The following is a 26,165-nucleotide window of genomic DNA, read 5'->3' on the forward strand; positions in this document are numbered from 1 at the left end:
TGTTAAAAATGTTCAGCTCTATAAGATTAAGAAAACAATGTGACATGAATAAAAACGCAAAGTATTTACAAATAAACTTACACCCATTACTACAGATCAAGGGCTTTGCCTTTGTCTAAATTTTCAGGCCTCAGTTTTATGTATGAAATTGTCATCCAATACATTTTCGGTCTTCCTCATTACTTAAATTCCCCTATGTTAAAGCAGCCTATCTGCATACCAGTAGAGATGACTGAACCCTATTCGAAACAGCTGTTTCAAATAGCACGCTCCCATTGAAATTAATGGAAGCGGCCGGCACGCAGACTTTGCCAGCAGCCGGCCGCTTAACCTCCCCCCCCCCCCCACGTGCCAGCTACGTCTATTCATTTCTATGGGAGTGTGCTATTCGAAACGGCTGTTTCGAATAGTGTTCGCTCATCTCTACATACCAGCCATTCAATGGACTCACTGCTTGCAACTTTAAGACAAATCATATTCCAAATGAAGATCTATAGCAAATAGCAAAAAAACATTCTGATAGGAACCTTTAAGTAGTCAATGCACTGGAGCAAACAAACCATACAATGTTTTGTGTTTTGTTTTATATGCGGTCTTAAAGACATTAAATAACAGTCCAGTTTTAGACTTTGTTTCCTGAGGTTCAAACCAAGTTAACTGGGTCATTAAGTATCACGAGGTCGGGCAGAAACCCTAATTATTTGTAAACAAGGAGACTGGAAAAGGGGCTGTGGATAAGGACAAAAGGCTTGTGACCCCCTGCTTGGCCTGAAGTCTCTTAGAAAAGTTTGTGATTGATTGTTTCCCTCCTTTTGATAGTCCGACAGGTGAGGCTTGAAGCATCGTAGTCCAATCACGATGAAAGGGTTACAACTTATGAAGAGTTTGCATGAGAATATGCCGTGCTTGAGCCTGAGATTCTAGTGCATGATTCGGCCTACAAATAAATACAGAAAAAGATACCATTAAAGATTCCATCTAAATACAGAAATTCCACATTATATTCTACAGATATTTAATTTAGGAGGTAAAAGACAATGCCAGCTGCTATATGCTGCAAAAAAAAAAAACTATTTAGTCTTCCATACTTACTTAGAAATAAAAGCCAAGAGAATAGGAACGAGACACTTCTGAAAATAATTTTGCTGCACAATATGATTTAAAGACAATAATGGTCCATACAAGTGTGGGGTGGCTTTAATCTTCTCTTCGCTCTATAAAAGATGCATAGTGGTGGTTAGTACTATCACATTTTCTGCTTTTTGACTACTTTCTAAAAATCCTGGACAATCCCTTTAAAAGAGGACCTTTCATATCCTCCTGCACATGCAGTTTTATATACAGCTAGAAAGCGGACAGTGCACTGAATTCCTCGCACTGTCGGCTTTTCTGTTATGTGCTTTTGGGGTGGAGATATTGGTGCCAGTAGTTTCAGCGCCGATTTCTGCCCACTTGTTAGAAGGGCATTCCTGACAGTCTGGCTGGGCTGTGAGAAATGTGCACCCTGACAGTACTTGTCTATAGTCTTGTACTGTCAGGGGAAGATGTTCCTCACAGCTTAGAGTCATTCCTGGTTGGTAAGGAAGGCCCCCCTGACTTTACAGGGCCTATAGGCGAGCAGTGTTGGAGGAATTGTAGTAATTTCCTCACAGCCAAGCTAGACTGTCAGGAACGCCCTTTTGACAGTGGGTAGAGATTAGTGCTGAAACTACCGGCACCCATATCTCCAGCCCATGGGCACATAAGGGGGAAAAATGTCCTATCCCAGATTCTGCAAACCTGCGACATGAGAGCCCCATTCATCAGGATGGTTGGAAAAAAAAGAAAGAAGAAGAATTGGCCTCAATTCCTCTTCATTTTTGCTGTCAAAATGGTTCCTTAGTTGTTGGGAACACATCAGCTAACAGATTAAAAATAAATAAAAAATAAATAAATACCTTAAGAAGGCCCATCCTAACCAGCAAACTGGTAATAAACATGCTTGGCTGGAAAACTGAGCTGCTAAAAGCCTTTTTCATCAACTCATCTAAAAAGAAAAAAAAAAAAAATGTTGAATCAGAAACAAAAAACAAAGAACAAGGATTAAGCGTCCAGTCTTTTCAGAATCGTTCCTTACCAATTGTTTCTTCCACAGCTGTCTTTACCTCTTCGTCGTCTCTATACACAGACGCTATTTGGAGGAAAGCCTGCACTACCTTGTCAGTGTCTGCAACATCAGTCTGAAGATATATACACAATAATATCAGAAATAAAGTCGGAATTTTAACCAGTAATAATTGTGGATTTGTTCCTATGTAGCACTAAATACCTGATCTATAATCGCTGAACGCCTAGGACCCATCCGCAAGAGTTTTTCAGGGGAAGGGAAGTTGAGGAAAGTAGATGCATCAACTGGTGGGCGCGGAGCGGCAGGTGGTGTGGATTCCTTGGAGAAAACAAATCGGACTATTTTATATCCAAGTAAAAAGAAACACATTTTAAAGGCCCCATGCACATTAGAGTAAGATCAGCTAAAAAGAAAGTAGAGCAGCCTGGGGATTTTCAGTTTGCTCGACATTTCCCTACTTACCTGCTTAGAGAAGCAACAATGCAGATATTACTGTAACGTCCTTATGTTTTATGGAAACTGTCTCCACGCATTTTATTTTGGCACTACACATTAATTTAGTTTATAGCCAGACTAAGTTTTCTTACTTGAGTGGGAAATTTCTTTGGCTTTTCTTGCTCATTGTCCTCCCCTTCATCTCCTTCCTCTTCTTCCTCCTCGTCATCATCTTCCTCATCTTCGTCCTCGCCATCTTCCTCATCATCGTCTTCCTCCTCCTCTTCATCATCATCATCCTCCTCGTCATCATCATCATCCCCTTCATCATCACTGAAAACCAAAATATAAACAAGACATAATGTGAACAGGAATGAAAAACAGTATGTGACAAGTTCATATAATGGGGTTGTCTGGGATTTTACATTTAGGGCCCAGCTTTAGAATAGGACAGAAATACCTGACCAGCGTGGGTTGACGGCCGCATGGATCAGATTCCTGTACTAAACAGTACATTGTTGCCATTATGGGCCTTTTTGTTCAGATAGCTTACAAATATAATTTAAAATATAAAATGCCAATAGGCTTGTGTTAAACATGCCATGTGATATACTTTTTCATGGGATGCCTCTGTATCTGGGGTATACTGATTATTCTCTTGCCCCTTGTCTGGCTAGAACACTTCATGTGGACTCAGGGGATTCTAGGCCGATAGAGAAGTTTGTTGCATGCACCAGACACTGCAACCATAGAGTGATAATTCAGTCTACTTAGTATGGGAAATCATTGTCTTACAATACTTAGAGCACTAAAAAGGTAGAATCTGATTTTTTGCCCTAAAATAATCCTTTTGAAAGTTGTATAAAACAATGTTTCTCCAGGTTTCTAAGACAGTGAGCATCTAATACAATATATTACATCATAGAACCATTGTTCTGCGTGTGAAAAACAGCACATGGACAATGCAAAGTACCCCCATGAAACATGATATGGGTACCCATCTAGTCTCACTAAACATTTCCATAATATTCATTGGTATGGGTACGTATATGTACCCTACACATTCACAAATACAAAATAATGCACACCATTGAAGTCCTCAGAAAACCAATTAGTATCATACAGAGTCCGCAGATAATGCCACCATACTGTACACATAACTAATACCATCTTATTGTATTGACAGCGCTGTGATCGACAGCCTCTGCATACAGAGATAGCGGTCACTGACTGATAGGACCACTTGACTTCTCAACACAGAAAGAGCAGACATTTTAATGAATAAATGACAAATTACATTGAAGATTTTCCCATAAACCTATACATGCCACCTGCAGATTTTACTGCAGTTTTCATGTCATAATGCCATGTAAAGTACTTACAGTGTTACATATAGTGACACAGATATAGATACATACACAGATATAATATATTATATGATATATAGATACATAGATATAGTGATTCACACAACCCCCTCCCCCCCAAAAAAAAAATTAAAAAAAAATCCATTAGTGGCCTCCATATAGTATAATGTCCTTTGGCTGCCGCCACACACTATAATGGAGCATTACATTGTGAGACAGGGAACTAATGTAGAACTGTACTGTATGGGGGGCATTAGTGGCTACCACACAGGACTGGGCACATGGCAGCAGTGCACTGCACTTACAATAGCTGCAGCAGGGATCGGCAATTGTCTCTGCTGCCTGGACAAGATAAGTGTAGGGCAGGGATTGGCTAGATAGCCTGTTAATGAGGACCAGTGTAATGCAAAAATAAGTCTTTACAATACACTTCAATAAATGACCTTACTGTTGCAGATTTCTAATCCATGTTGTACATCTCTACTGAAATTAAAGGGATGTGCTTTGTAAAAAAGAATATGTGCCAAAACATGCATGAAATACTCCTGTGTAACATACCCTAACAGTTCTGAGATAATTCTGGAGAACTTTACAGAATACATAGATTTCTCTTGAATGTGTGAATAGATAGGGCTTGCCTTTTGTCATGTCATTAGGGAGTGTCCCATAATCTGGCACTGTCAGTCCGAAGGAACACACCCCAATTAACAAGGTTAATTAACAAGGTAGTTGTCAATTTATGAGTGTATTTTCAGACATAAGAGGACCGGTATAGCATGTAAAGATAGGTGCATAGGTATTTAATAAAGACAAACATGTCACAAGAGTTGACAAGTAATTTCAAGAGTCTGACTTGCCCACTGAGGTGAAAGAATCCAAATCGCGGGAAAGGTCACACACCTACCCATGAAACAAACAGCCAGGAATTGGTTTAATTTTCTGAATACAGCCCAAGTCTGTCTGTCTTCCCTTACGATACAGTCACATCTGAATCTACAAATCTGTTCTTTTGGTTTTTGAGAGAACCAAAAGAAAAGAAAAACAGACTGCAAAATTAGCAGCATGAATGGAGCCTGAGGGACCCACCTCGCTATAATGGGGTCTGTCAGGTTTTTTAGTTTTATATTTTTACTGAAATCGCAGACAAAAAAAAAAAAAAAAAAAAAAGCTTAAAGGACATCATCATTTAGAGCTGAAAGACACAGCAACAAACTCTGAATGGAGACTCTGCACATGTGAGCATAACCTTATCTCCTGTACCTCCCTGCTCACTTCTCCCCCAAACCGGTCTTCATAAATATGTATAATCTGAGTTCTGGGGCCTGCTGCCCATCATTCCTTCAGATATAGCAGAGATTTTCAGGGTACAAAGCAGTTTAGCAGGGAAAGGGAGACGAAAAATGCAGCCCAATAAGAGAAGAGTGATTTCTCTTTAATAAGTTACAAAGTTCTTTACAATCACTTGTACTATTCATTTATGCAGTTTGTGAAAGTGACAGACTAGGAGGATTCATACGCATTCATTCATAGAGAGATAAAACTGGTAAATCCCGATTTACAACCTGTATTATGAACAATTACCCTACATTCACTAATGCACAACAGATATGTAAATTACAGGATAATTGGACAAAAAAGAAGCTGCCTGAGATGACCAAAATCCTTCAGTTAGCTGTCTGGCAAACAAGAGTTTAGTTTAACTATATTTGACATTTGGTTACACTAGTGAAGACCGTGTCTGCTTAAAAAGCAGTTACACAAGGAAACCAGCAGACCACACAGAATATAATAGGGTCCTCCTTGCAGGACTTCTCTCCACTGATTTTAAGTAACATAGATTCCATGGCAGAGACTCCAACACAAGCGTAAATTCACAAAAACCAAAAAACGTACCCTACCAAATATCAAACAAAGTCCCGCTATAGAATGGACATAACAACCAAAGAAAACATGAGACAAATGCAAAAATATATATAAAAAGTATGAGAAACATTTATTGATAACCAAATAATTAATGAGGTTGGCCACTATCAGACCGATATTGAAAAACAAATGTACAATAAAAAGATATACAATTTTCCAATATACTTTCTGTATCAGTTCCTCACGGTTTTCTAGAGCTCTGCTTGCTGTCATTCATTGTTACTTCTAGAGGATAAAACTCTGACCATGGTCATGTGATTTACGGTCCATGGTCATGTGATGAGCACACAGGTGCACTGCTGATTACCAGGCAGATGTCTGGTTATTGTGCTGTGACTAACAGCGACACCTGTGTGCTCATCACATGACCATAGACCATAAATCACATGACCATGGTCAGAGAGTTTTATCCTCTAGAAGTAACAGAATGAATGACAGCAAACAGATCTGGAAAACCGTGAGGAACTGATACAGAAAGTATATTGGAAAATTGTATATCTTTTTATTGTATATTTGTTTTTTCAATATTGGTCTGAAAGTGGCCAACCCCTTTAATGTCACAGGGAGACATACAAAAATAACTCACTAAAAATAGTGAGCAGACACATAAATCAACCCACTCAGCAAGTCATAGGTATACACTAGAGTCTCTGAAACAAAGTATGTACATATAACACTCCACCCAGGGAACATAGCAGCTAGACAACTAGCCAGTTAAATAGCAGCAACATATATCAAAAATTACATACCCAGAGACATAGTAAAATAGTGAGCAACGAAGAACACTGCACAGTGCCGATGGGAGTAAACTGCTGAACGCCCAACAAGCGTTTCACCTAGGATGGCTACATCTTGTCTGATGTTCGTGGAAGAAGTTTATTTTCATCTGCTTTATAATGCCAAGACAACGTACTAACAGGATACATTTCTAAAGGTTGGCTACTAGGAGGCATTAGACATGGAATGGTCAGTGTCAAAGGTAGTACAAGGAAACATAGAAAATGTAGTTTTTCTTACCTTAGGGATGCGAGTACTGAACTCATGTTATAACCATCCAAAATTTCTTGAATGTGTTCACAACCTTCTTCACCAAGGTTATTTCCTGCAAAGAAAAGAATGTGAATAATCACACTGAAATCAATGCAACATATTCCATCCATAAATACAGATGGTGCATGTGCTTAAGGGGACAGACACGTGAAATAACCAACTCCTGCCGTACGCGGCACCTATGTTATGGTTCTTGGATACCTTTGGAACAGTTGAATGAGGAAGGGAGATTTCCTTCCTGGTTTGTTTTGTATAAAATCTTTAAAATGTAGTATAAATGATCTGATTAAAAAAAAAGTATATCAAATTGAAAGAATTCTTACGGATAAGATGTACATGAATAAGTTTTATAAGAATTGCATTTTAATATCTCTACTTTTTTAGTAGACTTTTTAAAGTTGACTAACTGTGCAAATACTTAAAGGGGTGGTCCATGTATTATGTAGACCTTAGGTTAGCCCATAAACATATGTTATTGGTGGTGGCTGACACAGATCAGCTTCTGGTTTGTTATTGCTGCTCTGCTCTTGGTGGATTTGGGGGGGTCTATATACATTTTTTTTTTTTTTTGGGGGGGGGGGAGGGGAATCAGAAAACCTCTGTAAACGCAGAGCTTTTAATTTTATTTAACCGAAGCTTACCATTTAAATCCAATTTTTCAAGCTCAGACTTATCTTCTACAGCTTCAGCCAAACTAATGGCTGCGTCACGTTTAATTTCACAGAAGGAAAGGTTAAGTTCCTATCATGAAGGCAAAAGACAACAATAATTAGGAAAGAGTTAAAATAAAGAAAAACAAAATAATAAATAAATTACTTTATAGATCTATTTTTATCAGTAGCTATAAAGATCATGTTCTGTAGACCAAGATAACAATGTCCTATTTTTTTTCCACAGGAAGTGTCAAAACTGATGTTCGGATGAGATGCTTTACAAAGTCAAACTGTTCACACATTAGGGATTTCAGACAGACATTTTCTCAACTACTTTTCAACCAAAGTGTTTCACAAACTATATAACGGTAAATGGCAACATCATATGTTAAGACAACAAATTTATGCTATATCTCTACTGTAATCTATAGCCGGGGTTTGTGCTTCTATTAATAATATGCAGGTCTGTTTGGCCAAGTCTTAAAGCACCCAAAGTGAAAAAAAAACAAAAACAACCCTATTAAATACGGCAGTTCAACTTTTCCACAGATATCTGCATTTGACACTTGAGAATTTGAGTCATGAAAAGGCACAGAACATATCTGGTCTGAACAACTCGTGCATCAAAAAGGAACTGGACCAGACACCCTTACAGAAATAATTGACTACCTGTCCATACATAATACACAGAGTCCGCTGGAGAGTGGTCCAGAGAATATGTTTGGTGGGATTGCTCCTTTAGGTCAAGGCCCCCATAGCGTAAACGTCACAGAAACCCCCCCCCAAAAAAAAAAAACTTGGCATTTTATAGTCACTGCAAAGTGGACGGGAAACATAACTGTTTTGGAAGTCGCAGCATGTCAATTATAGCTATGGAAACGCCAGCGGGTTCCCTTATAGGTATAATGGAAGCAGAAAGTCCACGGAGGAAACCTATGTGGACTTTCTGTGAAAAGCTCTTTGGGCAAAAACTGCAATGCGTTGCAGTCACGGTTTTTCCTGCGGCCCGTTGTGTGGGGCCTTAGTCTAAAGATGTTTTAACCTGTTAAATCCACTCTGGGCATTGACAGTAGTGTGGCTACAGCAGTCACAAACGATATAAGTGGCATTCATTACTCTTATAACTTCTGCAGCCACCTTCTGGCCTCAGTGGTCATGTGCTGTATATGCAGCAGTCACTTAAATGATGTTCTTGACGTTGCTGCACCAAAGCAAAGACATTGGTGAAGTAAAGAATTTAATGGGCAAGTAAAGAAGTTTTGTGTTTGTTTTTTTTACATCATTTTCTGCATGTGGGCAAGTTTTTCAAAATCTTTTGAAACTTGTTTAACTACGAGTTACACAGTACATGAAAAAAAATATGTTTATCAGATGTAATGTCCTCTCTCAAAAGCATACCACTCACAGGTACCCAAAATGCAACATAGTACATACCTTTATTTTATGTAAACCCTCTTTAAGGGCACCACCAATGGCCAATGCTCCTTTAGAACGCACCAAACAATCTCCAAAATTGATATGTTCCACTTGTCTTAAAATTTTTAATGCCTAAAAGGAAAAATGACAATGCCAAGTAAGCCCACCAGAGTGCAAATGGACTTTAGATGAACATACTAGCAAACCTCTAAAAAGCTGATACATGAAGAGTGCAATAAAGTATTACCTCCGCCATAGCAATGCCTCCTTTATCTGTAAAAGTATTATCATTGAGATTAATGACTTTCAACAGCGGATTAACTTTAAAGGCTTCGGCCAGAGCAGTGATACCAGTGTGATTTATTCCATTCTGGGGCATGTGCACTTCCTCCAAGGTGCCAATTAACTAGGAACAAAATAATGAGATTTAATTGCAGGGCACGCAGACACATTAATAAATAAATAGTGATGCAAACAGCACATACCCGAAAAGCCTCAGCCAAAGCAGTGGCACCATCATTTTCCAAGCGGTTCCTTCCAGCCACAAATACTCTGAGAGCCAGAGGTTTGCCAAAAACAGTGGATTTTTTGTGACACTCAGTAAGAGCCGCAGCCAAAATCTAAAGGAAGCACAGGAAATACAAGTCTTCATTCATACTTTCCCATTAGAGCTTTTTTTTTTTTTAATTTTATACAAAAATCTTAACTAGTTTTCCTACCATAATTTAGAAATTTACAGAAAAAAAAAAAAAAAAAAGAGTATAAAAGGACCAAGGCTATTAACAAGCAAGCATTCCCACAATTTATGTCTGCTACCACACAACCTACTCGCTTAGACAAATACAAAAGATGGAAACTCTCCTAAATTAAAGTTATTTTCCCAGCAAATGATATTGGTGAGATCAATGTTATATCTGTGGGGGTCCAACACTCAGAACCTCCATTGTTCAGCTGTTCTTAGCTCTGATCTCTGTCAGGTGATTGGGGACTGCAGTAACTTGGCATAATACTTTGTATACAAGCTGAGTTGAAGAACCCAAGTAGCACAGTACAGGTCACTGCACTTGGCCCCCAGAAGTCACTCCTATTACTTGAACAGGAGAGCCTACACATGCTCTCCATCCACTGCTGTAGCCTAGATGGTAATGGGAGAGCTGATCTGTGCTGGGTCTGTGTCGACTTGGGGACAGAAAACCCTTTTTAGTTTTGTGATCTTTAATACAAAAATGACTGACTATTTAACCCCTTTGGTGACATCCACTGTGCACACACAGATGTACTCTGAGCATGTGTAGACTGTTATTCTGCATCCATCACAGTTATTTAACCCCTAAGATCCTGCAGTTACAGTTGACCACAGTATCTAAGTGGTTAGATTGCATGGAGGCCACCATCTTTAGTTCAAGGCTCTCAGGCCTGTCTTCATAGAACTTATTACATGCTGCCACAGACGTCACCTTTTTTCTATACAAAAATAGACAACCCTATTAGGTATTGCTGTGTCCACCAAAGCCCTGATTACAATCTAAAATTATTTATCTCATACTGTGAACACCATATTGAAATAAAGGGAAAAGAGAAATCACAAGTGAATAGCTATATTTCCAATAATGACCCCCCCCCCCCCAAGTGAAAAGTGAATCACCGTCTTTCACACTCACCTTCCCCAAAAACAGACAGTAACCAAAAACTTATATACTACATATACTGTATAACTGCACCAATCCCCCCAAAGACAGTCCTTACAGAGTCATACATAGATAAATAGAAAAAGATAGGATTTTCAGAATATGGGGATGCAAGTCATTTTTAGTCTGACTTTTGTTTCTCTTTAGAACAAGCTATATAAATTTGCAGAATAAAGGTAACTTTGTCCTAAACTCACTTGTCCATTCTACTGGGGATCCTGCAGACAGTCTCAGTTCAGGTCCCTGGTCTTTGTTGACAACCTGTGCAGAGTTTCAGCCAAGCAGTGCCTGTGTGCAAATATTCCACTTGAACTGACTGACTGACGCATTCCTGTGCAGGTCAAAGACATAGAGGACCCAAATTGAGACTCTCCGCTGGATTCCTGGCTGAATGGACAGGTGAGCATATATACGGTTATGGATCCAACCCTTATCTTAGTACTGAAACACTCTTTTAAAATATCCCAAATCTGAACCTTCCAAAATCATAAAGAAATAGTGCTTTCCTATAAAAGTACCTTTCCTCCTCCAATTCCCATGCCGCAATTGTTTAGTTTCAGCTCTTGAAGAGTGTAGCATGTGGGACTTTTCAGCAGAGCCTCAAATCCTCGCACACCATCTGGTCCAAAAGCATTGTCACTCAAATCAAGTTCTGTCAGCTGCGCACCAGCAGTGATCAATGCATCCCCTAAAGAAATCTGTAAGAAAATATGCAGCTTTATACACATACTAAAAAACAAAACAAACAACTAACCAATATAAAGTTATAATATTGTTAATAAACACTTAGTACATTGTAAGAATGTCAAACGCCATAGCTTACCAGCGCTGGAGGAATTTCAGATCTCAGTCTTCCAGTAAACATGTCACTCCAATGACATCTCTGGATAAGGGGGGAAAAAAAGCAATTGCCATGAAATTAAAGATCAGACAGCAAGCGTCCTACACTGTCCTCATATGTTAACACATGAAAGAGTTATGTTAGGTAAGATAAATGCTCCCAAGATTCCCCTTAATCAGCAAAGAGAAAACTCCTGCAATTTCAGAATAAAATCGGCAGAAATCTGGCAGACCCCATTGTAGTCTAAGGGATCCACAGGTAACTTTTTAGGTGGATAGTGTTTCCGTCCTTCGGTTCCGCATGGGGAAACCGAGCACTAGTATGAACCTAGCCTAACTCAGTAACTACTCTGCACCTTATGACATAAGATGCTTATTAAAGTTTCATTTAGAAAGTGGTACCTCTACTTCTAAACAATTCTGGACAAAACGTGCAGGAGAATTTAAGAAAGTATGTAATATATCTTATACAACAAAAGGTTTCCTTCTCCACTTTTCCGGATGAGTTACTTTCTACATACAAGTCTATGTAGTTAGCCTGTATGTGACAAAGCCCATCAGATGATTTTTGTCATTGTGCTTTTCAGAGACAAGTCCCATTTAAATAAAACTATGATTCTATTTAATAAGAATCCTACAAGCTGGAATGCAGAATACTTTCTTCACATTAATTTGAGTTGAGACCCAAATACTGCCCTCATACACACTGTTGGATTCACTTGGCAGATACTGTCGTCAAATTTAACCGCCCATGTTAATGACAGTAGACTCATAATAAAGGGATAGTCCGATAAAGAGACAATGCATTAGCAAGCCCTAAGAGGCATTTATCGCGCCTACAGATCGCTACTATACTAATTAAGACCTGTGCCTAAAACAAATACCAATATAGTAGGTATAATGGATGTGGTTAGATGAGAGGTGGGTAAGGGTCCCAACCCGTACGTAGTATAATAAAGAGTCCCACCAAAAGTACCTTCTTTAGTGTGAATACTTTAATATCGGAAGTTTTGAACAGAGTTGGTGAAAACGATACATAAACGTTTTCGGCCCAGATGGCCTTCTTCAGACTCTACAAGTGAAAAAAGTACCAGACAAAACAACTAGTGAGTGTTTCACCAAAAATTTTCTCATTTTACAATCTATACAAAAATTTGACCATAACCAACTGTACAAGCTATACATACTGTACAAAATATACATAATCATCACTCAAGATGAAATATCACGAGGATCCCGGAAACAAGCAGATATACCAGGAGATTCTCCCAAATGGCATGGAATACATGAAATCAAAGATAGCTATCTTATATACAAAACGCTGTCTTATGCACAAACATAATTGAGGTCCTTGGTCACGTAGAGGGAAAAAGATAGAGTCAGAGAGAAGCTTTTGGTGAATAAGCCGTTCTTGGTGAGCAAATTAAGATCATCCCTTGAGTGCCATAATACCCTGTGTTAATCAGATAGGAATAGTTACTATACATAGAGAATAATTGTAGAACATACCGTATTAGTTTAGCTGAAAAGGAGTAGACAATTTAGCGAAAGCCCAAGCAGAGGAGGGATATGCCTGTAGGAAGAAATTTGATGTATGATAATAGAATGTGGAGTATTCCACTAAAGCACTGAATCTATATGAAATGATGCAAATATGCAGGCGCTCACCCTCAAAACTGTGTCTCTAAAATGGACACAGGTGGTGTAATAGACTATGAACAGGGGTGATGACCCTAATGGAATAATAAACCTTAGCATCAGAACTACATAGCGAGGGAATACTATTAACAGTATCAAATGAGATACTGGCTTACCCTAGTCTGGATAGAAATCAGTAAAATGGCCAGGTCAGCTGTTTGTTTAGAGATGCAGAGTGGGCTGCAACAGAAACATAATAGATATGTTGGCTAAAGCAAACTGAACAGGCTAGAAAGCATATATAGCTAACGGTAAGAGTGCAGGTGAAATTATATTACCTGCAAGATGACGCCTATGGTATGCCTGAAGGAGTAAAGCATTGGTGGTGCAGTGTCTCCTAGGGTATAATGGACAATAGTTGCTGGTCTGTAGTAATAATCAAACAACAAGCCTAACGTCTCTATACTAAGTTTACCTTAGGGAGCTGTGCGTGATGCGTCCTGAATCATTGGTGGCGTGGTAGATAATGCGGACGGTCAGCGTTTTATCGTGCGCTGAACCGGCCCGCCCAGTCACCACGGCGCATGCGCGCCGTGCGTAATGACGCACGGCCACGCTCGCGTCCCGTGTAAGTCAATGGGGGTGGGACGGAGCGGCCCTGCGATCGTGTGGAGAGGGGCGGTACTGTTGTTATGACTACCAGAGTATGTAATGCAGACGCTACATGTATAGCAGCTACCCGGTAGAGTGCTGCAGCCGTAATCTTGGAGAATGTTAGTGTGAATGTTAGTGTATGTGTATAATAGTATGACACATCAGATAGTAACAGAGGATACCGAAAATACAATGATACAGGTCACCAAAGATATAATATGGAGAATGAGGGGTCAGATTGTAAAATGAGAAAATTTTTGGTGAAACACTCACTAGTTGTTTTGTCTGGTACTTTTTTCACTTGTAGAGTCTGAAGAAGGCCATCTGGGCCGAAAACGTTTATGTATCGTTTTCACCAACTCTGTTCAAAACTTCCGATATTAAAGTATTCACACTAAAGAAGTTACTTTTGGTGGGACTCTTTATTATACTACGTACGGGTTGGGACCCTTACCCACCTCTCATCTAACCACATCCATTATACCTACTATATTGTTATTTCCCTTTATAATGGAAGGTGGTGATTCATCACGCTTCACGCTATCATACAACCCGGAGGAAACTGCTAATATCTTAGCACAAGTTACGATATCCAGGGACTTCCTGGCATCAGCCCCTGCTGAATTACGACAAAGAGATCTGGAAAAGGACTCAAAAAAGCTCATAAATTTGGAATTACATTGTGCCACACTGGCGGAGTACGTCAAGGTCCAAAGGATACCAAGGGGATTACGGATGTCCACCTTTCCCACAATCTTCCGAGATGACACTTCATATACACAGCAATTTGAGATGATTCTCAATAAATGTTCATATGATTTAATGTTACTAACTATCTCCTTCCTCCAGAAATCCATTATCTCTCTCAGGTCACAGGTTGAAGCCACCGAACAACAACTTAGGAGCACATGCTCCCAAACTGAATTCGAATCTACTAAGGAGGCTCTACGAGTAACATTGTCTGAACATCGTAAAGAGGTTGAGGTGCAGAAAAGAAAGAAATTTCAACGCGACCTTGACGACTATAACTACAACCGAGTTTATAAATGGCAGGATGGGTTCCGCAGAGATGGCCCTTCCAACCATCCAAGGTCCATATCTCCGACCACTTCAGATTCTGATTCTACACGTTCTTTTTCGAGAGACCGTGGCCCGGTATCCTCCACCACCGCCAGGAGAGGCAATATGAGGAAACGTGGAACGAACCGTGAGAACAGGGGAAGAGCTGTGATCCCTACAAGATCCCAGGTAGGTCACGAATCGCTGGTTATCAACATTAGCTCTAAGACCCTTGAACCCACGCTCATCGATCTGTTGCAGAGAGGCTTGTCATTTTGCCCCTCATATAAGTTTAATTTGTTTCAAACCGACCTGGACTTACAAAGGTTTTTCAGATCGTTACGTCTGAAAGCCTTTTTTTCGACTCAACCTGTTAGTACCAGGGCCCCAGTCACGGAGAATCAGGGACTCATCTCCTCTAAGTCACTTGGACTTAGGAATAGGAGCAGCTTCCAGCCCCCAAAGAATATTCCGGCCGTAGAAGCCACAATCAATTTAATTCAACGGGACGTCCACTCGTTACGGAGGGAGGTGGAAGGTAAAAGACTTTCGTGCGTCTCGAATTTGTCACCCGAACAAAGAGAGACCCTGAGATCTGTCATGGAGGATAAATCACTGATTATCAAACCAGCGGATAAAGGGGGTGCGACGGTGATTATGGACAAAGCAGACTATGTCGAGGAAATCATGGGACAATTGAATAACAGGGAGGTATATGAACCCCTAAGAATAGATCCATTGGGAAGTATTAGGGATAGAATTCAAGCAACATTACAACTACACAAACAATTAGATACAATTGATGACGACACAGTACAATTCCTCACCAACACGTCCCCCGTTACACCGGTATTTTACACCTTACCCAAAATTCACAAAAGGCTACAGAAACCTCCTGGTAGACCGATAGTAGCCTCTACAGACTCGGTCCTGTCACCTCTAGCAATCTTCTTAGAAAAACTACTGACCCCACTCACTAAAAATACAACCTCGTTTCTACTGGACACCTCAATGTTTCTCACATACATTCGCGCAAACAACCCGATCCCTGCTCACACGATTCTGGCATCCTTTGACGTGGTGAGCCTCTATACCTCCATCACGCACAGCAAAGGCATTCAAGCCACCAGGAAACTTCTGGCAGATTCCACACTACCCCCGCAAGTAACATCATTGGCAATAGATTTACTTAGAATTGTTTTGGAGGAGAACTACTTCCTCTTCCAAGACAGCTATTACAAACAGAGACAGGGTACCGCCATGGGGTCGAATGTGGCCCCACCATACGCTAATGCTTATATGGCGGACTTCGAGGAAACATGGATATACCCACATCCACTGTTTACCAGTCATTGCACTCTATGGAAAAGATACATAGACGACATCTTTTGTCTATGGACAGGCAGCCTGGAGTCTCTTCTTCTCTTTAGGGATTACATTAACAGCATATGGCCAGAGCTTAAATTCACCCTAACCCATAGCAAAAGATCCATTAGTTTCCTGGACACAATGGTCAGTATGGATGACCACGGTAACCTATCTACCGACCTATTTGTAAAGGAGACAGATAGGAACAGCTTACTCCACTATTCGAGTTTTCACCCGCTTGCAACAAAAAAATCTTTACCAAAATCCCAATTTACCAGAGTCAATCGCATAGTAGATAACCCCGACGTGAGAGCAGTTAGGATTGAGGAAATGAAAAATAGGTTCATCGCACGAGGGTACCCACAATCCATTGTAGATAGCGCCAGATCTAATAATACACAAGGGGTCACCAGGACAAAACCTAAACGCATTCCGTTCATCCACACTTACCACCCCTTCAACTATAAAATTCACCGGATTATCCGCAAACATTGGGGCACATTGAAAAATTCCTATCCCAACGTTGAAGAATTCCAGAATGGGTTCATGCCATGTTACAAGCGACCTCGCAATATACGCGACACTGTGGTTAAGGCGGACCTTGGTTCTAGTGTAAGAGTCCCCAGGCAGGCATTCCTGGACACGCCCAGGAAGGGCACCTTCCCGTGTCTAGGGTGTCTGCAATGTTCTAACATTTTGAGGGGGGACAGAATTTACCACCCCCTCTCTGGACGCACTTTCCCTTCAAGGGGTTTTTTCACCTGTGAATCTACGTACGTAGTTTATTTGATTAAGTGCCCGTGCGGTCTCGCATACGTTGGGGAGACCACCCAGCGTGTGCGAGACCGCATACGCCAACACAAGTCCAATATCCGTTGCCGTTTAGTACATCTTCCAATTCCAGCCCACTTCATCAATCAGAATCACAATATTGCTCAGCTCAGATTTCAGGTGCTTGAACAGGTGGACCCACCAAGGAGAGGTGGGGACAGGATCCGCCTTCTGAAACGCAGGGAAGCCTTCTGGATATATACTCTTCAAACTATGGAACCCTTAGGGTTAAATAGGGAATATGACATCGCTGCTTTCCTATGAATTAGGAGCATTTATACTAACACTTTCTTCATCTTTTCCAGAATCGCCGCTAAGACACTTCGGTGACAGCATCTAAGAGGTATCCTTGGTCAACCTTCTGTTACATTACCTAGGTTTCATTATTCTACCTTCTCTTCTCTCCTCCAACTTTCTCTCCTTCTTGTTTTGTATTACTGACCCCTCATTCTCCATATTATATCTTTGGTGACCTGTATCATTGTATTTTCGGTATCCTCTGTTACTATCTGATGTGTCATACTATTATACACATACACTAACATTCACACTAACATTCTCCAAGATTACGGCTGCAGCACTCTACCGGGTAGCTGCTATACATGTAGCGTCTGCATTACATACTCTGGTAGTCATAACAACAGTACCGCCCCTCTCCACACGATCGCAGGGCCGCTCTGTCCCACCCCCATTGACTTACACGGGACGCGAGCGTGGCCGTGCGTCATTACGCACGGCGCGCATGCGCCGTGGTGACTGGGCGGGCCGGTTCAGCGCACGATAAAACGCTGACCGTCCGCATTATCTACCACGCCACCAATGATTCAGGACGCATCACGCACAGCTCCCTAAGGTAAACTTAGTATAGAGACGTTAGGCTTGTTGTTTGATTATTACTACAGACCAGCAACTATTGTCCATTATACCCTAGGAGACACTGCACCACCAATGCTTTACTCCTTCAGGCATACCATAGGCGTCATCTTGCAGGTAATATAATTTCACCTGCACTCTTACCGTTAGCTATATATGCTTTCTAGCCTGTTCAGTTTGCTTTAGCCAACATATCTATTATGTTTCTGTTGCAGCCCACTCTGCATCTCTAAACAAACAGCTGACCTGGCCATTTTACTGATTTCTATCCAGACTAGGGTAAGCCAGTATCTCATTTGATACTGTTAATAGTATTCCCTCGCTATGTAGTTCTGATGCTAAGGTTTATTATTCCATTAGGGTCATCACCCTTGTTCATAGTCTATTACACCACCTGTGTCCATTTTAGAGACACAGTTTTGAGGGTGAGCGCCTGCATATTTGCATCATTTCATATAGATTCAGTGCTTTAGTGGAATACTCCACATTCTATTATCATACATCAAATTTCTTCCTACAGGCATATCCCTCCTCTGCTTGGGCTTTCGCTAAATTGTCTACTCCTTTTCAGCTAAACTAATACGGTATGTTCTACAATTATTCTCTATGTATAGTAACTATTCCTATCTGATTAACACAGGGTATTATGGCACTCAAGGGATGATCTTAATTTGCTCACCAAGAACGGCTTATTCACCAAAAGCTTCTCTCTGACTCTATCTTTTTCCCTCTACGTGACCAAGGACCTCAATTATGTTTGTGCATAAGACAGCGTTTTGTATATAAGATAGCTATCTTTGATTTCATGTATTCCATGCCATTTGGGAGAATCTCCTGGTATATCTGCTTGTTTCCGGGATCCTCGTGATATTTCATCTTGAGTGATGATTATGTATATTTTGTACAGTATGTATAGCTTGTACAGTTGGTTATGGTCAAATTTTTGTATAGATTGTAAAATGAGAAAATTTTTGGTGAAACACTCACTAGTTGTTTTGTCTGGTACTTTTTTCACTTGTAGAGTCTGAAGAAGGCCATCTGGGCCAAAAACGTTTATGTATCGTTTTCACCAACTCTGTTCAAAACTTCCGATATTAAAGTATTCACACTAAAGAAGTTACTTTTGGTGGGACTCTTTATTATAAAACAAATACCAGTCACATGTAAAATGTTATTGTTATTTAGCAACATGCCAAGTGCTGGTGAAGCTATACTTAAAGAGGATCTTTCACTTCCTCCACTGAGTCTAGTTCTTTAATCACTTAACTGCTGTTCCACTGATTCTGACACAGTTGTAATATTTTTGTCCCTCTAGCCCCCACCAGTCCTGAACAATCAATGCTGATAGTTTTGGTTCCTGATATATTTACTTGCTGTAGGGATTGCGGTGTCAGATAGAAGTAAGACAAGGGGTGTGATTCTGAGCTAACACTGGCGGCCTCTGATTGGAGCTCTGAATCACACCCACTGTCTGACACCGCCCCTGACTGCTCTAGAGATGGAATAATACAACAGAATTCAAAACTAACTCCTCTTGTTGATCAGGAATGGTGGGGACTAGAGAGAAAATTCCAACTGTGCTGGAATCAGTGGAGCAGAGCCTGTTAAGAGAGGCTAAGAACTAGAATTGGTGGAGATGGTGAAATGTCCTCTTAGGAAGAAAAGAAAAAAAAACAAAAAAACACTTAATTGTTTAATATGTTATTCTACTGTATATAAGCTCACCTTGAGGTCAGGCTTTTTTTCTAGAACCTTGGCAATAGCTTTAGCTGCTTCAACACCCACAGTGTTGCCTTCAAGACGCAATGCTTGAAGCCCTTCAAAACTATCAATTTCCTGCACGACTTCCTCTGCTGCAAATGGGAGAGAGAGAAAACAGATTAAAATGTAGAAGCAGAAACAAAACCATAAACCTAAACAAACTGGAGCAGATTTACTAAGTCCACTGGAGCACAGGAAAGGTGAGCAACACTGATTTTTATATTAAATCACCTCTCTGACCCCGCAGTGAATAGTTTTGGTTTGGCTATTTTCAGTCTGAGAACCACTCAAAACAGTAAAAGGGATGCGAGCTAAATAATCATAATTGAGGTAAAATGCTATATTAATTTCAGTCATAATCATTCAGGCCCTAATTAAAGCAAGATCATTAAAGGGGTTTTCAAGGACTTTGTGAGTGATGACCTATCTTTAGGACAGAACATCAATTGAAGATCTGTGGGGGTCTGACACAGAGGACTCCCATAGATCAGCTAGTTGAAGTAGCACAGGCCATGTGACATCACATTCCTTGGTCACATGGTCTGATCATAGCTCAGTCCCATTCAAGTGAATAGGCTGAACTGCGATATCAAGCACAACCAATGCTCAGTTTTATGTTGCGGTGCTTGGCAAGAACTGAGGAGGCTGCAAAGTAAACATGTACACTGCAGCTTCTTCAAAGAGCTGATCAGTTGGAGCCCTAAGTTTTGGAACTCTGCCAATCTTTATGAACAGGTCATCAATTAATAAGTCCAGAAAAATTTTTTTATATGTGACAGACTAGACAGTTTAAAGGTGCACCAGAATTACGATCCAACATCAGTCACTAAGATAATTCATGCATGTATAAACTGTCTATTCTAAGTCTGCACTGCCTAAGAATTAAGCAAGGTTAGTAAATCTGCCCCACTGTATTGACTCCGTATACTGGCACAAAATGAAAAAAACTAAATTATATAAAGTGTGGATCAGAAAGTATTGTGATATGTCTAATATGCAGTGTACCAAAACCAGCTATAGATCAAATCAGATGCAAACAAGGATTCTATAAGACACATCAATCAAGCCAGAATTACTCTAGGTTCACACTAACGTTTGGGTTTCCAACCTTCAGGTCCACTTGGGCATCTGAAAAACAGAAACCCTAAAAAAGCGGTAACCTGTGGACTCCATAGACTTTAAAGGGACTCTATCATTGGGAAAAGTCATTTGATGTGTCTATGTGTGTGAGAGCAGAGAGGCTGCTGACAACGTACCTATTCAAAAACTACTGAGGCAATTTACATACAAAAGGTACCTGTGAAATAGCCGAAAGGCTATGCAAGTATGTACTTAGCTAACAATGACTTTTCCCAATGATAAAGCCCCTTTAATGGGGTTTGATGGCTTTCTGCAGAAAATCGCTTTGACTTTTCTCTCCACATATTTGAAGCGGAATGGGGGACGGGGCCCCTGAATGCTCATACAATGCTACTGTAATACAGAAACAGACATCTTCCATGTTCACTCTTATAACAATGCTTACCATCTTGTGCAGTGTTCAGTTTCAGAGATCTGCCTTTAAAGCTCAGTTCTCCTCCTCCCACCTTGGTCTTTGCCAGGGAATCAGCCAACTGGGAAATATCTTCAGATGCCATTTTCTATGATGAGAAAGGGAATACAATAATAAGCACAAAAAAACCAAAAAATATCTGGCACTCAAATGCTAAAACATTTGAAAAAAATTAAATGATTATTAAATTAAAAAACTAATGTAATCTCTGCTTGTGTGTCAGGGCTGAATCTTAGAAGTTTTTTTTTTCTCCACTTGTCTCCATTAACAAGATTTCTCAAATGATATGTTCACCAAAAGTGAATATATTAAGCGTTTATCTGCTTTGGACAAAGGTGTTTTAAAACAAAACATGGCACGTCATCTCACTGTTTTTGATAATACAATAGTTATATAGCAGCGCTGACTCGTACTGAAACTGCTGTCTAATAACAGAGACTATGGGGCCTGGATTCCCCAGTCCGAGTTTACATAAATGCTATTGGCACCAATACTATTAAAATCTTAGATTGCAAGAGTTGGCCTCATGTGTTTTTCCATATTTTTGTCTATGCCCCAGACACCTGAAGATGCCACATATATACTGAAACAAGTCAAGTCTGATCTCAGTCCAAAATACAATAAGCTGCGGCACTGACCAGTCTTCCCTGGGCTCCAATTCCAGTGAACAGAGCTGGCATCCTGTCCCTGCTCCTTGGCGATTTTATAAGCTAAGGCCATATGCTACACGTCCGCTGTGGGACGTCCATAGTAGAGATTCTGCAGCTGACCTGCCCACAGCAAGCACTGGCTGTAAACTGATGGCTTTCACCAGGGCTTCCAGCAGTGACTCTCAGTGCCAGGGCCTGGCCTTCTGAACAAAATCTGAAGGCGAACCAGCTACAATAATATACACACAGTCTTGAAACCGCAACACAAGACATTTCTTCTTGCTGTTTATTTCTGAAGTGTGTGAATGAGGTTTAAAGAGGACCTTTCACCACCTCCATCAACTCCAATTCTTATAATTTGTTAATAGGCTCTGTTGACTGCAGCACAGTTAGAATTTTCTCTTTAGCCCTCACCATTCCTGAACAACAAGCACAGTTACCCCTGGTTCACATTAGCGTATGTATTCCATCCAGTTAGAGTCCGCACGGAGTCCCCCTGGACGGAATGCAATTGCAACCGCTGTGCTGTAAAAGCACACGCACCCCATAGCCTATAACGGGGTCCGTGTCTTTTCCGTGCGGTGTCCACATGAGTCATGCGGAGAGGAAAGTAGTTCATTAAGTACTTTTCTCTCAGCATGTTCTATGCGGACACCCTGTGGAAAAAACACGGATCCCATTATAGTCTATGTGGACTCCCGGAACGGATTACCGAAAGCAGATGCGAACCAGGCCTTAGAGTTATAAAAATAAACAAAAAAAACCCCCAAACAAACAAAAAATACTACAGTGTACGAAATTTCCATAGAGAGCCCAAATATATATGGTTTATGACAGCCACAGCTTATTCTGCAGACAAAACCTGTAAGGGAGGGTTCACACCTGCGCCCGATCTCCGCTTTCAGGTTTCCGTCCTTCTGCCAAGAGAAACTGGACAGGAGATGGAAACTGGCAGTCAGTTTTCAAACCCATTCACTTGAATGGGTTTGAAAAGTGACCACCCGTCAGCATCTTGTGCCTGTCAACGGCGAAACCGGTTTTGGTTTTTTTTAACCGGACACAAAGTCCTACATGTCCGACTTTGTGTCCAGTTAAAAAAAAACTGATTTCTCCACAGAGAGGCAGTAGACACACACTGGTGGTCGGTCACCTTTGCAAACTGATTCAAGTGAATGAGTTTGAAAACTGTCTGCAGGGTTTCCGTCTCTTGTTCAGTTTCTCTCGGCAGAAGATGGAAACCCGAAAGCGAAAACTGGGCGCAGGTGTGAATCCGCCCTGACAGGCTGAGGGGTAGCTGTAGTCAATATGATTTCCCTGTGACTTCTCTAGGTTTTCCTCATCACTTATAGAGATATTCTGTCAACAGAAATGGCTGCTAATTTTGTAGATGAAATGGGATCAGCATGGCTTTTTTTTTTATTATAAAAAAAAAAAAAGCCAAAGCGCTGATTTGCATACTGGCGTTAACAGAAGGCAGCGATTGATAAGGGGAATACACCATTGGATTCAGGTGACCCTAGCCTACCTCTACCTACCTGCATGGGTTGGTCTGATGGCTCTGGTGAACGGATTCCAAAAACATGATGAGAAAGGATAAAACAAGTTGAAATCCAACCCTACTCTCCCCTGACTAAGGGAAGACGCCCATACACATTAGATGGTTGGCTAGTCCTGCCAAAATCAAAATGATTGGCCAACGTAAGCCAAAAGAACAAGAAAACGGAGATAAGCGGTGACCAGCGTCAGACAGACTTATCTCACTGGTCCAATCATTTACCTCACCATAAAACTCATGGCTATGGCTGCCATCACCTACTGCAGTCTGACTTCCTCAAAGTCACTACTTTGTACAGAACAAAGCCATGACCAGGGACTGAGTGGCCTGTGCTGGACACTGCCTGCCTCACCTGAGGGACCACACTGACCTAACCTTACACCTGAACTAGGACTATAACTCCCAGCAGATAAGCGGAGCGCCGCCATGTCACCAGTACACCCCACACATGACCAGGGACTGAGCGGCCTGTGCTGGACACTGCCTGCCTCACCTGAGGGACCACACTGACCTAACCTTACACCTGAACTAGGACTATAACTCCCAGCAGATAAGCGGAGCGCCGCCATGTCACCAGTACACCCCACACATGACCAGGGACTGAGCGGCCTGTGCTGGACACTGCCTGCCTCACCTGAGGGACCACACTGACCTAACCTTACACCTGAACTAGGACTATAACTCCCAGCAGATAAGCGGAGCGCCGCCATGTCACCAGTACACCCCACACATGACCAGGGACTGAGCGGCCTGTGCTGGACACTGCCTGAGGGACCACACTGACATAACCTTACACCTGACCTAGGACTATAACTCCCAGCAGATAAGCAGAGCGCCGCCATGTCACCAGTAACACCCCACACATGACCTGTAGTGTCCTGGAAGACATTCAGTGATAGCGAACAATATCCCGCCAAAACCCACAATGGACTACTGGTCACCCGGGCAGGCCGCTCTCCTGAGTTCCTGTGACCGGGAACTGTAGCTACACGGACTTACCTAGACTCTGTCACGGCTTGCTGGTCTTCAAGTCCTCGCTTCACACGCGTTTATGGCGAACCGGTTTTTTTTCCCTTTCTCGCTCTAGATGAACCGGCTTACAACGGCTGCGCCCTGTCTGACTCATGGGACTTGTAGTTCTGGCTCTCGTAAGGCTATCACATCGCGTCAGTGTAAGAAACTACAAATCCCGTGATGCTTTGGGTGAAGCTTACGACACGCGAGAGGCGTGGTCTAGTTACGAAGTTTGTGTTGCGCAATCGCGCGCCATGTTATATGAACTCGTTAGTCATAAGAGTGTGCTGGTGCCTGAGGCTGACGTATCAGTGACATATTACACTGTCACTGGATCGATGGCTTGTTGGGTTATTTGGCAGGGCGGAACTTTTTACACAATGCTCGTTTCCGGTACTGAAGCCGATCTAAAGTTGCAGGACCCTCACTGATCTAATATTGCCCGCCTACCCTGAGGACAGACCATATACTTTATTAACAAATTTGTGTCCTTTTTGACAAATCTTTGCTTCTGAATTGCTTCTCACTAAATGTAATACAAGGTTCACACCTGCATTCAGGTTTCCATTTGGGGGTCCACTAGAGGACCCCCGCATGGAAACTTAATCTGCTTAAAGGGAATCTATCATTCTGATTTATTTTTTTTTTAAATTTGAACTAATCTCTTCTCTCTCCAGCAACCCTCAAAGGCTTTTTGAAATTTTTCACTCCTTACTCACACCCAAGGTGCAGACGCCATTCACAGACCTCAGTGCTGATGACCTTGGCACTTATTTCCATGATAAAAATTGATAAGATCCGTCAGGAAATTATTGCCCAAACCCCAGGTGGCATTCATCCCACCACCTACCATAGTTATGATCCCCTCACCAGCCGCATTTCAGACTGTCTTTTCTCATCTTTTGCACCTGTTACAGAAGAGGAAGTCTCCCAGCTACTTTCTTCATTTCACCCTACAACCTGCAGTAGTGACCCCTTCCCCTCACACCTTCTCCAATCTCTGTCGCCTGCTGTTACGACTTGCCTTACTAAAATATTTAACCTCTTTCTCTCTTCTGGAATCTTCCCATCCCCCTTCAAGCATGCTGTTATAACTCCGCTATTGAAAAAACCCTCCCTGGACCCATCCTGTGCTGCTAACTATCGACCCGTCTCTAACCTCCCCTTCATCTCTAAACTCTTGGAACGCCTGGTCTATTCTCGTTTAATCCGCTATCTCTCTGCTAACTCTCTGCTTGACCCCTTACAATCTGCTTTTCCTACTCTACTCTACTGAAACGGCTCTCACAAAAGTCTCCAATGATCTCCTAATGGCTAAATCCAATGGTGACTTCTCTCTTCTTATTCTTCTGGACCTCTCTGCAGCTTTTGACACTGTTGACCATCAACTCCTCCTCACTATGCTCCGCTCAGTTGGCCTCAATGACACTGCGCTCTCCTGGTTCTCCTCTTATCTCTCAGACCGCACTTTCAGTGTAGCATTTGCGGGCTCTGTTTCCTCTCCTCTTTCCCTTGCTGTTGGGGTTCCTCAGGGCTCGGTCCTAGGCCCCCTGCTCTTTTCTCTCTACACAGCCCCCATTGGACAAACCATTGCCAGATTTGGCTGTAGGTACCATCTTTATGCTGATGACACCCAATTATACACATCTTCCCGTGACATCACCCCTGCACTCATACAGAACACCAGTGACTGTCTCTCTGCTGTCTCTAATATCATGTCCTCGCTCTATC

At 41.5% G+C, this 26,165-nt stretch overlaps 1 protein-coding gene across 1 annotated transcript; it reads right to left on the reverse strand.

Moving 5' to 3' along the window:
• Positions 1 to 382: 382 nt before the first annotated feature.
• RANGAP1 (Ran GTPase activating protein 1) lies at positions 383 to 24,508 on the reverse strand. The gene is made up of 16 exons (XM_075287836.1): positions 24,420 to 24,508; positions 21,189 to 21,303; positions 19,628 to 19,755; positions 11,463 to 11,522; positions 11,158 to 11,337; positions 9,437 to 9,571; positions 9,199 to 9,357; positions 8,970 to 9,083; positions 7,524 to 7,623; positions 6,850 to 6,934; positions 2,695 to 2,875; positions 2,309 to 2,425; positions 2,117 to 2,219; positions 1,938 to 2,026; positions 1,093 to 1,214; positions 383 to 937 (listed from the first exon to the last, which is right to left on the reverse strand). Exons 2-16 carry the CDS (start codon positions 21,298 to 21,300, stop codon positions 868 to 870), a joined length of 1,755 nt encoding a protein of 584 aa, XP_075143937.1. The 5' UTR covers positions 21,301 to 21,303; positions 24,420 to 24,508; the 3' UTR covers positions 383 to 867.
• Positions 24,509 to 26,165: the final 1,657 nt, after the last annotated feature.

This window comes from Leptodactylus fuscus, chromosome 9, assembly GCF_031893055.1.
Source record: "Leptodactylus fuscus isolate aLepFus1 chromosome 9, aLepFus1.hap2, whole genome shotgun sequence".
Lineage (NCBI taxonomy): Eukaryota > Metazoa > Chordata > Amphibia > Anura > Leptodactylidae > Leptodactylus > Leptodactylus fuscus.

What these genes read in the sequence shown, in the direction of transcription:
- RANGAP1 (XM_075287836.1), bottom strand. Translation starts at nt 21,300, where the DNA reads ATGGCATCTGAAGATATTTCCCAGTTGGCTGATTCCCTGGCAAAGACC. An exon ending in CTGAAATTCCTCCAGCGCTG is followed by an intron (nt 11,338 to 11,462) that starts GTAAGCTATGGC and finishes ATTTTCTTACAG; the next exon opens with ATTTCTTTAGGGGATGCATT. An exon ending in CTCTTGGCTTTTATTTCTAA is followed by an intron (nt 938 to 1,092) that starts GTAAGTATGGAA and finishes ATTTATTTGTAG; the next exon opens with GCCGAATCATGCACTAGAAT.